Source organism: Chroicocephalus ridibundus, chromosome 2, assembly GCF_963924245.1.
Source record: "Chroicocephalus ridibundus chromosome 2, bChrRid1.1, whole genome shotgun sequence".
In the NCBI taxonomy this organism is placed as follows: Eukaryota; Metazoa; Chordata; class Aves; order Charadriiformes; family Laridae; genus Chroicocephalus; species Chroicocephalus ridibundus.
In genome coordinates, this window is record NC_086285.1 from 72,378,689 (window position 1) to 72,395,886 (window position 17,198).

Genomic DNA, 17,198 nt, shown 5'->3' on the forward strand with positions numbered 1-17,198 from the left:
TGTTCATACCGTATAGAAAGCTGTAGATATGGTCATGTTGAAATCCCCCTTATTTAGTTCAGTTAATGGTTTTGGTATCTTTGGCTTGTGTTTGTGTGGTGTTGACTGTGATTTTTCTAATGTGATGGCTTTGTGGGTTGCCTCTGACTGTGAGAACTGACTGGAAATACATTTGAATGTATTTCTTTTCCGAAGCCGCGTTAGGACTGGGAAATGGCAAACTAAAATAGGTGTTGCTGTCTTGTTGTAAGAACATGGAAATGTTCATGCTCTGATGCCTTGTTGGCATTAGAGTAAGTGATGTAGAAATAGTGTTTTGGGAACATTGTGAAAGTCCCCTCATCCAACCTGTGTTCAACTAACCACGTGATACTGAGATTTGTTCAGATCCTCCCCTTTGGTTTCCTGAATATTCAGTAACTTTACAATTACTGGTATGTTCTTCATTATTAATCTCATCTATTCTTAAAACCAACTAATTAACCCCGAACCCTCCCTTGCATTTTTTCCATCTGCCCTTATGTTGCTGCTTTCTGCTTGTCTTTTTCTCCCTCTGTTTTCATCCCGTGTATTTATATTTACACGGTATGTTATCGTATGGTGCATTCCCAAGTACTGTGATTTTGTATCACGTGTTCAGGTGCTCCCAAGACCGACCTGCCCTGCACATGCCTGTCAGTCATCTCTCCAGATGATCAGAGATGGGTTATAGACCTTGGCTTGAGAACAGAGTTGTAGAGTGCTGCTAAAAGTGTGTATATCACCAAAAATGGTAAGGTTAGCAAATCTGTACCAATATAAATTAAGCCCTGCCTGCCCTGGAGTAGTAAGTCTTGCTAGGCTATTACGAAAAGCGATTCACTTCCGTCAGTGCAAGCCCCCTGAAGTAAGCTCATTTAAGCAGATTTAACTGTGCTTTACACAGACTGTTTTTGGTGAAAGGGACATGGCCGTTGCGGGAGAAGACTCAGGAAGACCTTTGGTCAGTTAGCAACTACAGTCAAGAAGCAAAGGGATACAGTGGGAACAAGAGAGAGCACGCTCTGCAAAGGTTGTAAAGCCATGATATCCGGATTCTGTCTGGATCACCCTAGAGGGTATGGTTCAGCTCATTGCAGAGCCCTTCCTGCATGTGAAAAAACAAACAAGCTTGTAGCCACAGACAGATTTGAAAACATTCAGAGTGTGGAAGGCAAATAAAAAGCGGACTGAAGTCTCTCTAATAATTACTGGGGTGCAGAGGGCAGAAAAGGCTTCTCTGCTTTTCCCAGCTTGTACTAGAGGCAATGTAATATTCACATTTGCTGCTTCTTCTCAACGCAGTTAGAAGCTGATAAGTGAGGGTTTTTTCCCCTTCTTTTTTTCTTTTTAAGCGGCATGAAACTAAAATTGCGGTTTGCTATCACAGCTTATATGGAAGTTTAAAAAAGAACTCAGCAAAACTGTGAAGTTGATGTTTGTGTGGCTCACGTATTTTAGAAAGGATGTTAAGATCTCCATGTTTCAGTTTTAAGATACCCTTTTAAATTACTGGAAATTAGTAATTCACCTTTCTCTTAAAGTATCTAGTCTTGATCAGTTAGAGCCAGGACAGTGTATTTAAGGGACCACAGATGTCATTTGATATGTAAGTTCCTGTATTTATGACTTAATTAAATAATTCGTTAATAGTGACTTAGTTAAAGCAGTGTTTATTCAGTGACTTTGAGCCGTTCAGTGTTTCGGTTCCTTTTAAACTTTGGCAGCAAATATGCACTACTTCACTCTCTATATAAATTATTATTTCACATAAGTCATTTTAATACATGGATTCCTACACTGACTTATAATCCAAGCTGCTGTATTTTCAAATTTAATTTTAATGAGGTCTATTTTTAAAAAAAAAATATTAAAAAATCTAATTTGACTTTTAAAACGAACGCTTTATATTGCAGGAAAAGTCTATTTTTATCAACCCTGATGTATCTTGCCTAGTTATTCAGGCTTAGCGGTTGGTCACGAGTCCAGCTGCCAGGGGAGGAGGCAGCGAGAGCTGGGGCTGATGAGCCCAGTGGACAAGGGGCAGGCAGCCCCTGCCAGCTCTCCAGCAGCTGAGAATGTAACTGGTCACGGGCTATGCCAGGAGCCAGCGCTCGCTGGCATCGTGATTGAGAGGTTGAAGGGCACAACCATGGAAAAGCAGTAGAGGAACTATTTGTCCCTTTGATTTTATTTGGCTTTTGATGGCTTGCTCGTTCCTTGACCATCGCTGGGTGCTCCGAAGCAGCCAGGATTTCAAGAGTGGTTCAGCTCTTCAGACTATGCAAAGGACCATTTTCCTGCTTCGCTTGCTTTTCCCTCTTCAGATACATACACAATTGCAGTACTTTGCTTTTAAGGAACATGAAACGCCTGCTGCTTCCTGTAACCTGGCTAACTTTGGAGAATCAGCCCACGTGAATGGATATGTGCTGGACTCTGTTCCTGCAGTGCACCAGCAGACCTGTATGTCCTGTCAGCTGCACTGGTGCCAACTCATTAGTGGTGATAGGGGTGCCCAAGTGTCACTTGGCACAACTGTGGGGGCCCCACCCCATCTTGGGGCCTCCAGACCCTTCATAGCTCCCAATTGATGCACAGCAGAAAAGAATGTGGTTTCTCGCAGTTAGAGTAGCAGGAACGGCCTTTGAAGGAAAAGGTATCTGGGGGCAAACTGAATGCATTTGATATAGCAATGATTGAGTGGCAATAAACTTTATAACAGCCTACTTCAGCATGTGCTTTCTCTCCTGCGCTTGGAAGGAGGCTGTAGACTGTGGCTGTCTGTGCCTTTCATCACTTGGGAGCGGATTTTGCAATTATGCTGGCCCTGAAAACCTGTAGAACATGACACCCATTCCCATTATTTATCAGTATCTCTCATTTGTAGTTTTATGACTCCGTTTTAGGGCACTTGTTTTAATTGGCTTCAGCTGATGATAGCTAACTTCAGTTATCCGCAATATTATTGCGTTGTGGGATGGTGCTGGTTATGATGAATAATAGCAGACAAACCTGTATTTTTCCTTAAGGGACACAAATCATGCTTGTCTTCCAAGTGCACTGATGGTTTGGCAGGGTAAAAGGATGAATAAAAATTGCCTTCCAAGTGTGTGCAAGTTGACAGCCCAAAAGGTGATTTTCTTGACTCATATACTTTAGGTTGCTGGGTTTTACATATGGCAAGTCTCCAGAACAAATATTGCTTTTGGAAAACCTAATCAAATTCTGTTATAAGAGTTAAGTTACTGAGTATAGGCCTCAAATGATATGCTTGATTTAGGCTTCTCTGGAGTTTAAAAATTGTAAATTTTATCAGCAGTGGTTTAATGGAAATATGCAAAGCAAAAGTTGAAACTTTTGTAAGAATAAACTTGGGCACTAGGGCTTCCAGTGAGGGTGAATTCAGCACAGAAATATAATCTATTTAATGTTTTTTAAAAAGTTGCCTTCATTTCCTCGGGAATGCTTTGAAGGGATGCTGTCACCCCATGTCGTATCATTGTGTTATATTACAAACCTTGTTGTAGTACCATGTGCTGACACTGAAATTTGTATTATTTGTTGGGTCACAGTTTGAGATCTCTTCAATGGAAAGGAAGTATGGAAAGGAATTTAACAAAAGGGGAATGAAAATGTAAATTGGGTCATTTAACTTCTCCCTGCCAGTCTTAGGCTGGCTAGAAGAGACATTTTAATGCAAACATTGGTGCTTAGCTTCAACTTTTGCTTTGTGGGCTCCATAGTAGGAAGAAAAAAATTGACCTACCAGTTCATTGCATCTTCCCCACAAAAAAAAATAATCCAGGCTTGTGTTTTGTAGGTGGTATTTTAAAATCAGCATAGAAAAACTGCAGCATGTGGCCACCACGTAGCCACTTCTGACTCCAAGTCAAGAGAAATTTGGTGTAGTTCAGAATGAGTAAGAGCGAACTTTGATTAGAAAAAGAAGAGTGCAACATGATGTACTGATACAATGCAGACTTTAGATTGGGCTGTTTAAAAATGGGCAATCAGAGAGATTAGATTGGAATTGGAAGTGCTGAAAGGTTCAAGAGCCTGCTAGCAGGTGATGTATCGTGCCCAGTCATAGTGCCCAAGTGAGCAGTGAATAAATGGCCTTATGGGGAGGGAGCCTTTGGCTGAGGGGGTGGTACTTAAAGCAGACAGACAGCTTGCTGGGAGGAGGTGCCTTACTCTTGCTCTGGTTATGTTTTGGTGTCTCTTTGAAGCTGAGCTTGGTTGAATGCTCGGTTATGCAATGACTAAGTGCGTTGATGGTGTTAAACGGTGATTTTCCTGAAAACAGAGATCTGAAATGGTGTAGCTCTGCTGTAGTACTAGTGGAAAGTTTTGAACTGCTGTTACTAGTAAGCATTTTTGGTTTAGTACTCTTAAGCCTTGCTGTCTGGCTTATCTTGGAAGGGGTCGGCCCCCTCCCTGTTTTCTTTCTATGGTGAAATTATAGAAAGGGAGACTGAAATGACCAACGGAGGAGAGTCCTACCAGTGCTTCTCTGAGGAAATAAAGCTGTGAAACAAAGCCTTGTTATGCCATTTGCAAAAGTATTTTGGTGGAGAGATGGGAAAGCATTCTGCTGGATAAAATTGCAGCTCCTCTGGTAATAAGCTCTTAAAACACTCAAGTAAATTCTAAGCTGATAAAATTCTTAGTAATTTTCCTCCCTCTCCTCCCGAAGCCTACTGAAGAATATGTTACTATTTTAATTCTTCCATAAGTCTGAGCGGCTTCACTGTCTGTCTGCTATTGTTTGTAAGAGTCAAATTATATTACTTATTTGAATAGACTATGCAAAATTTGTTAAACATTATGCTCGTATAGGCCCCGTGCTTTCTTCCATCTATGTGAGACTGCTTACTGTAGTATTCCTGCAGGAGAGGAAAGGCACAAAAGGGAAGGCAGCTGTGGCAGACATTTCCCCTGCCTTGTGTACCTTTGCTGGCAGTCTGGAGTTTCTGTAGTTGAGTGACATTTGGCTAGAGGAATTAGAGTTGAGAAACAGACGTTTGATGTTCACCCCTTTGGGATTTAGAATTTTTTTAAAAGGATCATAAATAGCAATAGTTGGAAGTAGCAGAATGAAGAGCAAGACAACAACAAATTGACCAAACAGCAGCTTAATTTTATATCGATCTACAGAGAAATACAAAAGGCTCTCATCTATGCCAGTCAACAGGAGTTCTGTAAAACAGGGACGAGTTTATGACTCTAAGCCATGTCCCTTTTTGAGTAAGGCATGTGACAAGATTATAAATACAATTGCAAACACCTGCAGTATAGTTATTTGGGACTGAGGGCTTACGGTTAACCAAATTGGAAACACACAATCAGGAAGGTTCTTACTGGATATCTCCATGCAAAATCAATGTTACCACCATATCTCTTTGCAAGATGGTTGCTTTGGGTGTCAACACTCTACTGTTAGTGTCACGTGTGAATTTTTATAAAATCCATTCGGCACTGGTCATGCAGGTTTTGAATATTGTGTACTACTTTGTCACGTTTGCAGGACTTCTCACTAATGGCCAATCTAAAGGATTAGGACCGGGATCAGAACAGCTGGAGAATGAGAAGGACGATGCATCGCAAGTGTCCTCAACGAGCAACGATGTTAGTTCTTCAGATTTTGAAGAAGGGCCCTCGAGGAAAAGGTCAGTAGTGCGTTATGATTAAAGTACAGCCTTTCTGCTTCATCCCTTTTGTGCTAGAAGGTTGTGATTATGTTATCAATAGGGTATGGTTGTGCATACTGCCCGACCTTAAACGGACTTTCCAGTGTGGAGTCCATGTAGTGACAGCGAGGGTATAGTAAATTTTGCTTCATCCATTGGTACAGATGGTTCTTGTTGTTTTGGAAAGCGTGGAAAAGCAGTTGTTGTTTTGCAGCAGATGATTGCTAAATTAAATGCCTTGAGACTCTCTCCCCTCCTGCCCTCCCTCCCCTCCTCCCCTGGATTTGACCTCTCAGGGACATGTCAATATGTATATGTGTGTAATTTCAAGGAAAGCATCGCTAAAGTAGTTAGTGTTACTGTTGTTACTTTTAATATTCTGTGAATGAAAACATGTGAAGTTAAAAAAAAAAATCGAAAAAGATGAAACTAGATGCTTCTGAGAAGAGAAACTGTGTAGTAAGGCAGTGTGGTGGGTATCGGTTGCAAAGGCAACTTTGCAACTTTGAGGTACTGCTGCCGCCTCTTTCCTAGAAGTCGGTTATGAGGTCCTTGTTGAACTCTTACGAGTTCTTATCCTGAATGTGCAGAATGTGGGTTAAAATCATAGGACTCAGGCCAATCTATTGTAGAAGATATGCTGAGAATGCAAGAGGTTGGGAGTTGTCCTCTATATGAAGTAAGAACCAAAACAGGCTGTCTAAAAAATGCTATTTAAAAGACAGAAATGGAAAATGCTTTCTCAACCTTTTTCTTCCACACTCCTCGTATGCTAGTACCAAGCCAAAATGAACCATAAAATAAAGTTCTCTTTCAAACAAAAGTAGTAGTCCTGTTTTCTGCATGACCTTATGATTCCCCAGAGAAGCCTGATGGGGCGAGGAGAGTGGTGCTTTTCTGGACAACCCCTTGTTCCTGTTCCCGTGTCCCTCACCTCTGGTCCCCACAACCTTGTCTACGCCCTGAGCAACAAACTCAATGTGTATTTAATATGCTCGCTTAGCTCCTCTGGTGTATCAGAATAAAATTTGTGTTACCTTCTGTACTGGTAAAAGTTTTGTAAGGCTTAGTGCGTCCTACTGCTGGTCAGGAGGAAAATATTTGTGTGTTTATTTATTATTTGGCTTTATGAGATATAACGGAGGCTTGAAAATTATTTCTGTGTAGAAATTTAGGTGTCATCCACTGTAGGTATGGTCCTGGGAGACAGAGGTCATTGTTTCACAGTGTTGCCAGTGTTGCTTGTATGCTATCTTAAGGAATTTTTGCTGCCCTCTGCACTTGCTTTGTCCTCAGCTGTGCTGACACAACTGCTTGCAGGATCACACCATGAGTAGGTTCAAAGAGCTGGTTAGGATTAAAAATAATAGTGAGACGTAGATGGATTGAGACTTTTTGCCAGGGTTCTTTATTTTTAACCTGCGTGAGTTTTCTACTCTTGCTCCAGCATGGCTGCAGGAGCAGCCTACAGTGCAACTGAAGGGGCATTCCTTTCCTCTCGTGGGGCAGGAGGGCTTGTCCCTTACACTGTCCCTGCTTCTGGTGCCCTGGTCAGTCCAGCTTCAGCAATGAGTGGGATTTGCTACATCACCGTCCCATGATGACCTGTATTTGAGTTTTGCGGGTGAAATTTTTTCTTGAGGAATATTTGACAGGTTTGGGCTGTGGGAATTCAGACACTTGAGAAGCAGCTGGGTGGTTCAGGCCTAATAATATGGAACTCAGTGCCTTTGGTACTTTTTAGGTTAAAAACAAAACCAAACCCAAAACCAGAAGCTAAGATGAAAAATACCTTTCTGGTTTTTGTGGAAGACAAGGCATCGCTTCAGTTCTTCTTTATGCATGGTGAACTGTTGACATAACAGTTGACATGTTTGTTGCTGTGAAGGAGAATGTTCCTGTTTTGTTTCCATTTACACCCAACAAAGACTTCTATCTACTTGTTTTCCTCCCCCGGCTTCCTCTTTGCAGACAGACCTCTTCTGGTCTCCTTCTCTTAAGCTGTATTGCAGCATGTTGAGTGTTTTGATGTCTTCCTCTTGCTTCCTTTGTGTTTTGTTTTGTTTAGATGAATATGCAATGTTTCCTCGACCCAGGTCATCTTGGGATCCCACAAAGAGTTGTGCCAGGAATACTGGGTAGACAAAGGATATGCAGGAGGATGAGAAGGGGGAACGGGACTGAAATGGGATCTACGGGTTCACTGCCTCAGCTCATCAAGTTTTGAGAAATTCTGTCCTCCTTGTCTTCTCCCTGGGCTTCCTCAAAATCAAACTTCAATTGTCTGTTCAGCTGTGTGTACTCTTGTACTGAAATACACAATTAAAAACTGTAGCTTTAGCATGTACTTTATGCAGTTTTTTCCCCTCCCCAAAACGAACATTTGTCGTCTTGAAGTACTGTGGCATACAGCTAATGGTATATGCAGTGAAATGATTTTAGGGATTGGTGCGGTTAGTAAAGCATAAGTTTTTGGAACTTGCTGTATATAATACAGTGAGTTTTGAGTACCAGGTTTCCTGTGGTGTTTGAACCATGCATGTATGCAAGTTACTATTTAGTTTTTTATGGGTTGTGGGCTTTTGGTGGGGTGGGGTTTTTTTTGGTGTAAGGCAGGAATGTTTCTTTTGGAAATTTGAACCTGTCGTCTTCTGGAAGAATAGGTCACCTGTATTTCACACCAGTGATGGAAACAAAGAGAGCGCTAAGCAAGTAAGCGTAACAAATAAAGGGAGGCTGTTGTAAGGGGCTCTAGTTTGTTTAGTAGTTTAAGGCACTGGTTTGACCTTGCAGTTCTTCAGTGTAATGGCAGGCTGATAATGTGGAGGCAAACAGTCTCTTCCCAGTTTCTTCTTCCCTCCTCTTCCTAGTCATTGTGTCTGTCAATCTTTTGGCCTTCAGGTCAGTTCAGTGGATTGATCTGGCAGCGTTTTTCCCCCTGCTAGAGCAGGTCACATTATAGGGAGATAGGTTCGTGCATGCGTGCAGCATGTGTGTGTTTAATTTGCATTTATAGTTGATCCAAACTCTTCCCATTTCAGAGATGATTTGCATGAGAGCCTGGATGAATATCAAGTGCCAATTCTCATAGCAAGCTGAGTGGAGGGTGAGTCTGCTAGCAGTTTGCACTGCCTTGTGGTCTCACTATGCCAGCCATCTCTGGTGTAGATTTTCCTTGGGTCAAACCAGGCAGTGGCTGCTCCCAGTAAGTTACTGGTCAGAGGACTTAGTTGTAGATAGGTGCTGACAAGCCTCTGTGAGGGCGGTAAATCCCTACTAGCCTGCCTGTTGACCGGTGAAGGGATTACTGCTGAGTATTCCTTATTTCACACGTGCATGCCAAGCTGCGTAACACAACAGTAGAACCCCCAACCAAGCAGTGCTTCAGGTTTATCACATCTATTTTTTTTTTTCCAATTTCAGCCCCTTTCCTAGTAACATAACTTGATTGAAGAGCCACATGTGCTGTAAAGAGAGCATCGTCATGGGAAGAAAGATTGCGGTTGCTGGTGAAAGTATGCTGATCAATATAATGCTGCAGATTTTGTTCAGAAACTCACTCAAATACTTTGGTGGGCCAGGCTTTTGAATGCCCTGGCCCAGTGCTGTTAGGCATCTAATGGCTCCAACTAGTCTTTGTAGGTACTTTGTCAGTAATTAACACCTTTGCTCTCTGGGGACTGGAGGAAGCTTCCTTCACAGCCAGGTTTTCAGCCAATGGGGAAAGTTCCATCTCCCTTTCTTTTTAAGTGTAGCATTCAAAATTGCAACAGAAAGCATGGAACAGTACTAAAAGCACGCAGCCTGTCATTTTGCGATGCTGCAGGTTTCAGCTCTGATAGTTTGGTGGTGGTAAGGAGGAAAAGAAGTACATGTACAGCTTTGCCTGTGTAAAGTCTCGAGATAGTCCAAAAATTGTAAGCCCTACTTAGAGAATAAATGGGGTTTAAGGACAATTGGCAGTGGCAATACTGGCAAGCTCAGGCTTCAAAAATACTTAGATTTGTTTGAGTTTCTATTCAAAGAATGGACAATACTTGCTTTGGTCTGAGCTGTGTCTATTACAAGTGACCATGTCTGGGGGGAAGCAGAGGGTTAATCCTGAGTAGTAAATACTATTTTCAGCCAGTAAAGAGGTGTCAGTGTTATTCTAACATTTGGCAAAAGCTAAGCATTCTACTGTTACGCTGAATCTGTTGTGTAATGTGTTGTTGTCTAACTCCCATGTAAGTGAGAGCAGTTGCTAGTTTCTTCAAGGGTTTTGGGAGAGATGAACGGAAGCATTGGTATACAGGCTTGATAAACTATCAGGTTGAATGGTCTTCACCAGGTAAAGACCGTGCATTTTAAAAACCATAAAAAAGGTAATTGCCGAAGGAGAAGTGTAACTTCAGTGTAGCTGCATCTTCTTGGTATGAATCTCCAATTTCCAGCTATGATTCTTAGTTGAGAAGGTCAATAGGTAACAGGCCAAAGGTGTTTGAGTCACTGTCTGGATGCTTGTACATTTTTATGGGCAGCTCTTAAAACTATAACCACTGGCAATTAATAACAGTGTGCAGAGACAGCTATATGTTTTCTAGCAACACTTGCTCACCTTACCCAAGAAGAGACACGTGCAGAGCGGACTTGATGTGACAGTATGTTAACCTTTGGTGATAGCAGGCTATTGCTTGTTCCCTGTTACTAATCAGGTAGCTACTCATTTACATGGCCCCCTTCTCAGAAATGCACACAAGGAATTGCCAAATGCACAAATGCCGTTGTCTTCTATTGTAAAGTTCTGTTAATAGAAGGCTGTGAGAAGGGGGAGGAGCTTGTCTGATTTTAATAGTCATTAAGCTTTAAATCTTTTTTTTTTTTAACTTAATGTTAAAATATTATCTCCCTTAAGGGTGACAAAGAGGTTTGTTTAATTTAGAAGAAAAACAGGGTTGAAGAAATTTCCCCCCCTTGCAGGAGCGGCTGAGCAGATGCATTGTCCCCCCTGGACCGAGGGTGTGCGCAGCTCCCAGAAGACACATTGTCCAGTTCTGCCACAGGGAAGGTTGCTGGCAGCAGGAGAAAGGGACAACATACTGGGGAGCAGTAGTGTTTTAAGCTGCCACAGCTAGATTGGCCAGAAATTGCTTATTAGGAATCTTCTAAGGCCTTTAATTAATATAGCGGGCTTTCAAGCATGTGACAATCAGAAGTGTGGTTGTGTGTTACAGCAAGGCCAGTCCATGGGATGTGCTCCCGCCCCTCGCCTCGAGCTGGCTCCCTGCTACCTGCTCCATTTTCCTGTTTGTCTTTTTAAAATTTTTTTATTTTTAGATGCCAGTTTCCCTGAACTGGCTCACTGTGGGGCAAGATGAGCGTTAAGGTTTCTCAAATGAAATGGTGCGAGTACGTGGGCAAGGACGGGGGGGCAAGTACACTGGTCTCCTTTGGCTGGTGGCCGCACAGCTGCTAGGCTAGCAGAGCTGTATTGCACCCTCAGTACCAAAAAAGCCAGTCAAGGGTAGGCAAGCTTCTGAGTATTAGGCAAGCTGCTAATTTAAGTGGTTTCTTTTAGTGAGATACACTTTTTAACTTGAGCTGCAACATACTTCCTTGCAGCAGAGCTGTCAAAAGAGTGAGGAGGCTCGGGGTTAGTTTCTTTTTTCTTTTTTGCTCAAATTGTTTTTATAGTTAATAATGATCAGTCTCTTTAGCACTAGACTTAGCACCTTCCATGCAAGATGTAAAATAAGGTCAGTCCCGTTCCCACATATGTAAGTTTGTGAGGGATTTCTACTCAGCGTTGTAGGTGATGGAGGGAGCGGTGTATTATGACTCAGGTGTGAAAGTGGGAGACTGCTCATAATATCAAAGTGTTTTTCCGGGACCTTTTTAGTGAATAGTCTTTTTACTAATTGAAATGCTATATAATGTATTTGTGTTCAGCTGTTGCCTGCTGCCACATAATGTAATCCCACTTATCAACCAGGTGCTTCTATTATTTTTTTTCTAATTTCAGTAGGCTATGCAAATCTACATTACTTGTTTGCTTGTGAAGAACTGCATTGATCCACAATAAAACCAAAACGGCAATAAGATTTATGCATAATAATTTTTATTTTTTTTTTTTTTGCCCCTCTGGAAATTCTGATATGAGTGGAATATATTTTTAGTGCAGCACATTTATATTTAAATAACAAGCCTTATAAAGGAAACAATAATAGTCCATTGGAGTGGATTTGCACAGGAATAGTAAAAAGACAGATTACCTGCTTTACCATGGAAGTCAAGGAGATCATTCTATGTAGTTTGAAAGGGAAAAAATCAGGTGATTAATGTTCTTTCATAAGGAACAAACAGAAGTTGTTGACACAGATTCTTCTATTCAACAGGCAAGATATAACAAGGTACAAGCATCTGGGAACACTTTAACTTTGTGGGTAGACATCTATGTAAACAACTTGTCCAAGTAGCGATTTAATAGTTGTGAAGGTACGCTTTATAGCAGCTGAGAAGTGTTAAGCAATGTCCGATTCAAACTCGCTTGCCCTCACCTGCCACCATCTCTTCAGAAGGCAGAGTTGCAGGAGGAGGTCTTCATGACCTTGAGCTTGGGCTCATCCCCTGCGGGACCGGGGGAGTTCCCAAAGCTAGACTAGGCAGGTGCAGTTGTTTCTGTGGTTCTGTGTGTGGCGAACACTCTTTCAGATGCTTGATAATGCATCTCTACTGTCATTCACTTTACTCATATATCTCACCCCTGTGTATGACAGGCCAGATGTTGACTTGTTAAATACCAGGGAGAGGTTGCTCTGAACCGATGTAGGAAATAATAGATTATGTATTGAAAGACACTTTTTCCAAGCAAATTTGTGTGTCAATGTGCAAGAAGTTTTTTGATGCACATAAACCACTGTCTGTATAAGACTCTAGCATGATATTTGGGCTAACATAACTCTTTGCTGCATCTGATTTCTTCTGTCATTTTCCATGTGCATCTGTGCTGTTGCTTGGCCTTCTCTTACTTTGATATTACAGTTCAGCTACTGACTGACAGCTCAGCCCTGTGCCCAGACTGCTGCTGCTGAGATCTGGGGGAGATGAGCCACCTGTCCAATTTGATCCTGTTTAGAACCTTTTTGACTTTGTTCCTCTCAAAATTATCTTTCTATTACTCTCCTGTCCAGAGAGTAAGGCATTTATATTTATGGACAATCTACTTAGGTGGCATTTCAGAAAGACAGGTTGCTATTATAACCGTTTTCCATAGAAGACTGTATCTGGACAGCCAGTGAGTGTTTTTTCTTCCCAAAGAAGAAATGTTCAGAAGAAATGTTACATGCTGTGGACGTTCCCAGGGATTTTGTCATGTCAGCAGAGATGGACTTGTTGCTGTGCCCTTAGGTGTTTCTGGCTGTTGCTGCTGTTCCATAGCCAGGGTGCCTCATCCTAAATAGAGGAAACATGGATAACTTGAAATACATATGTTTTTTGCTTTGGGTTGTGTTACCTGTAAGTAATATGTTGTATCCTCACCAAACAAACATTGAGATGTATAGCTTTGCTCACTCGATGAGTCAATTTCCATGATCCTGCAGCATGAATGTGGGGGGAACCCAACGCAATCATTCACCTGTATTACAAATGAGTGTCTTTCCACTTATCCTCTGTTCATAATTCCCCCCCAAAAAATTTAAAATCAAAGACAGGAAGAAAAAAAAAAAAAGGCATATAATTGTATTTTGAAGATCACGGCAATGCCGTGATTTTTTTCTGTTAGGTTATTTTAAAGAATGTGATTCTATTGTAGAATTTTGATTCCTAGAAATTAGCCATCCTAGCATTCGCAGTGGTCTTTTGGAAAAAGAAGTGATTGCTTAATAAGAAAACATTCAGCACCATCAAGTATGAGTAAGATGTCAGAATTAAATGAAACAGATTCAGTTTTTTGCATATAATTAAAATTTGAGCTTAAAAAGGTATCAACAGATAAAAATAAGTCTAGCAAGAATAAAAGGCCAAAAATGGAAAAGCTGAAACCTGTTCCTGAAATAAAGATGTAAAATGCTGTAATATTTGTCAGTAAGTAGTTTGCTGAGATTAAACTTAGTAACAGTTTTATGAAGTAAGGCCACTTTGCAGTCGTCTTTTGAAAGATTAGGAAACAACAGATGTGGGAAGTACGGTCTTGAGGATTCTTGCTGTTTTGTGCTTTGTAGTAACAGTGGGCTACTAATCTTTTAATTCAATGTAACATTTGGAAGGTAAAGTTGACTTGCCAGAAGAAATTTTATATTTGTTGTGTTGGGCTGGATGTGATTTAGTAGGCTGCATTACTTTAGCTTCTCCAGTCACCAAAGAAGACCTCCAAAGATCTTGCTGATAAGCGCTGTAAGACCTAGTTTGTGTTTTAACTAATATTGAAGCAAACTAGTGATGGGAAGCATGTAATTTCTTTTATATGGACATTTAGAGATTTAACACAGGTTGTTCGCATACAACATCATTTCTGCTACAACTCTGATCCTAGTGTTTTGTATGTGTGCTAAGTTAAAAGCCATCCTGGGTTGGAATAATGTTGTCCTATGGCTCTGCAAAGATAATGATATTAAAAAACCAAACAGAGCACCATTCCAATATTTTAAAGTGTAAGTGTATCCTAACGTTGACTTTTAAGTACATTTTTTTTTTAATAAGTATTTGAAGATTATATTTATACTGTATGCTGGTTTGGCATACAGTAAATTATATAAAGTCTTATTCTGGATTTATTCCTGTGGCTGATCTGGACAATGTGTGAGTGGTAGGAATATATTCTTGACGTGTTCCTTGCAAATGGCAGCGTGAGTGTGGGTGGCTGCTGATTCACCAAAACTGACCGCAGTGTGGGTGTTACTGTTCTTATGGGTGAGACCAAAGAAGATGTTATCCCAAGTAGGGAGTGGGTCACAAGACTCCCAGATGGATGAGAGAGGTGTAGGGTGGTGTGAGCACTGGTCAGAAAAAGGGCAGTCTTTGTCACCGGTATTAAGGCTTGGGAGTGTAAGAGTTTTCTAGCTCTGAACTGAATTTGAAAAGCATAGATCTTTTTTACTGTAAATATCTTCTCTGTAATCTTTTTGGGTGTCTTGTGTTGATAGAAGAATCACAGGCATTTTACATATATGGCCTAGCTTATGCTGGTATAGTGCTTTTCCTTTATTTTCGCCCATTACTGCATCCAGTTGCGCAGGATTTCCTGAGGGAAGCTAATTGGTTTTTTTCTTCTTAACCTGAACATTAGTATTTTTACTCTTTTAATGGTATGTTTATTGTTAAATAATTTGTACAGTAATGGCCATGTCATCATTATGTTTTGATTTTATGCTTTCCTCCTTTGCTTTTCTCTCTTGGTATTTGTTCTTGCCTCTGATTAAGTAAACTAAAGCTTAAGGGATCATCGACCGTGTGGCAAATTATTTGCAAGTTTGGATTTTTTTCTTTTTTTTTCTTTCCAGTTGTATTACGGTCTATTTCCACTGGTAGAATCCTTCTTTCAGCTTTCAGACAAGTTCTCCCCTGAGTTTCATAGTGGTAGTTACTATGGAGATGACTGTCCACTCTTCCTCTTCTCCCTTGCCCTCCTCCTTTACTCGAGCTCCTGCAGCTGTTATTTATCTTTTCAATAAAGTAGATTTTGTACAGACCTCGTTTCTAATATCTCTTCTATTGCAGCATGTAATTTGCCTGTAATGCTTTCACTTTCGTGCAATCCCATCGATATTCATTTATATTAATGAAAAATTTGGGGTATGAGTAGAGAGTGAGGAGATCCCTACTTAAAAGGGTCACTCCTGGAGCTATTATCTGATTTGATCTTTCTTCACAGTTGAAGAGCTGTTCATTGGAGTCATAATTCTGCAAAATGAATTAACTGGTAACGTGTGTGTGTATGTGTGCTGAGTGTCTAGGATAGCTTTTAGAATTTATTTATTTTAAATGGCAGCTTTTGAAATTCAGTATAAACATGTTCTGGTGCAAGTGAAAGTTTCTCTGATGAAGAAATGAAAACTTGAGACAACACATCGTTAGCCTTTTAAGTCTGAGAGACTTTTCTTTGCACTTCATCATAATTTCAATAGCTCTTTATACAGCTTTATATATTCCAGCTTTAACAGAAACATGGATGTTTGGGTAGTTGGCTATTCTGCAATAGATAGGGTATTTTCCTTTGCATGTGTGCTATAGTATTTCTGAACCCCTTGCCTTGGGGAAGCATAGTCTCACTTGCTGTCAGTGGTTTGTTGAGTGACTTAGAGATGTGAAATGTGCTCTCTCTACCACAACTACCTGGCTGAGGGGATATCCCACCCAGAAAGCCGGTGTACCTGCACTGCTGTTTTGATGAATCCTTGTTTCTTACAGTAGCTGCATCGTCAGAGGTTTTCCCTCTTTTCTTTAGGGAGATCTTGCCCTAGGTGATTGTGAATTGCGATGTTGCACTGTTTTCCTTTGGCCTGCTGAGCCACTGTCATCTGTGGCTTTCCACAGTCAGGAGCCTACTGAGAAGTCCCTCTGTTTTACAACTGCATAAATACCCTACCTTGGGCTGTTGGTCAGATAATGCAAATCACTTTGCCTCCTGTTGAGAGTGTTGGGTTGAAATTACAGCCTAATGGCCCACTATGCAGCCAGGGGATACATGATGAGGAGGAGCCATGCTTCCCCTGACCCCATTTGTGCTGGTTCTGGCACAGTTTTCCATCTAGCAAAACCAAAGGCAGACAGTTTTCTGCTAGGTTAGTGGGACTGGTCTTGGGGACAGGTCCCTTGGGCACCTCAATGAGCCCAGCAGAGGTGGTCATGGATAGAAAGATGAAGAGGAGAAGCATCAACCCCTCTGGGTGGTGGCAGGATACCCTGATCAGCTCAGCCCTCCGGGGTACCATTGCTCTCAGATTTATTCTAAGCGAGCAAACAACTCGTCTCTTTTGGTCATTCCTCTTTCCTGCTGAGGTGAGGGAGAGACTCTGAAACCCTTTTTGTATTCTCTGCTCTTTATTATGCCTTAAATTATTCCTGGCCCTGTGACAATTTGTTCTGCAAGTTGTCAAGCAAAATGTGTATTTAAAAATAAATTACTCTAAAATTTTAATCAACTCTTTTTTTAGAAGGGAGTCTCATGTTTTTCTTTGCATACGTCTAGTTTGCAGTGAAAGTGAGCAGCTGGGACTTTCTTGATTACTTCTATTTTTAGTGTCGTCGTCTTTACACCTGCACGTTGAAAATAGTGAAGTTTTCTTAACAGGGATTGAGAAATCTTTCAACCCCCCTGACTCTTAGGTCAGAAGCCTGAAAACAAGCTGGCCTGCTAATTGCAGTATCTCGGTGTGCTTGGACTTTTTATGTTTGTCTTACGCTAGAAAAATTGACCAATATTGATTTTTCTTGAAATCTAGTTCTTCCCACCCATTTGATTTGTAAGAGAACAAGAAGATAAACCAGGTGTGGCACGATTTCCGAGAA

General features: G+C 41.1%; 1 protein-coding gene across 2 annotated transcripts in view; it reads left to right on the forward strand.

Moving 5' to 3' along the window:
* JARID2 (jumonji and AT-rich interaction domain containing 2) overlaps positions 1 to 17,198 on the forward strand; it is a 658,143-nt gene that overhangs the window by 121,102 nt on the left and 519,843 nt on the right. For both annotated transcript variants that reach the window (XR_010069928.1, XM_063325853.1), the window contains exon 3: positions 5,549 to 5,690. Coding sequence is in view for 1 of the 2 variants with exons in the window: in XM_063325853.1 (XP_063181923.1) it covers positions 5,549 to 5,690 (142 nt within the window). In the remaining variant the exon portion in view is untranslated. The remainder of the gene's footprint in view (positions 1 to 5,548; positions 5,691 to 17,198) is intronic.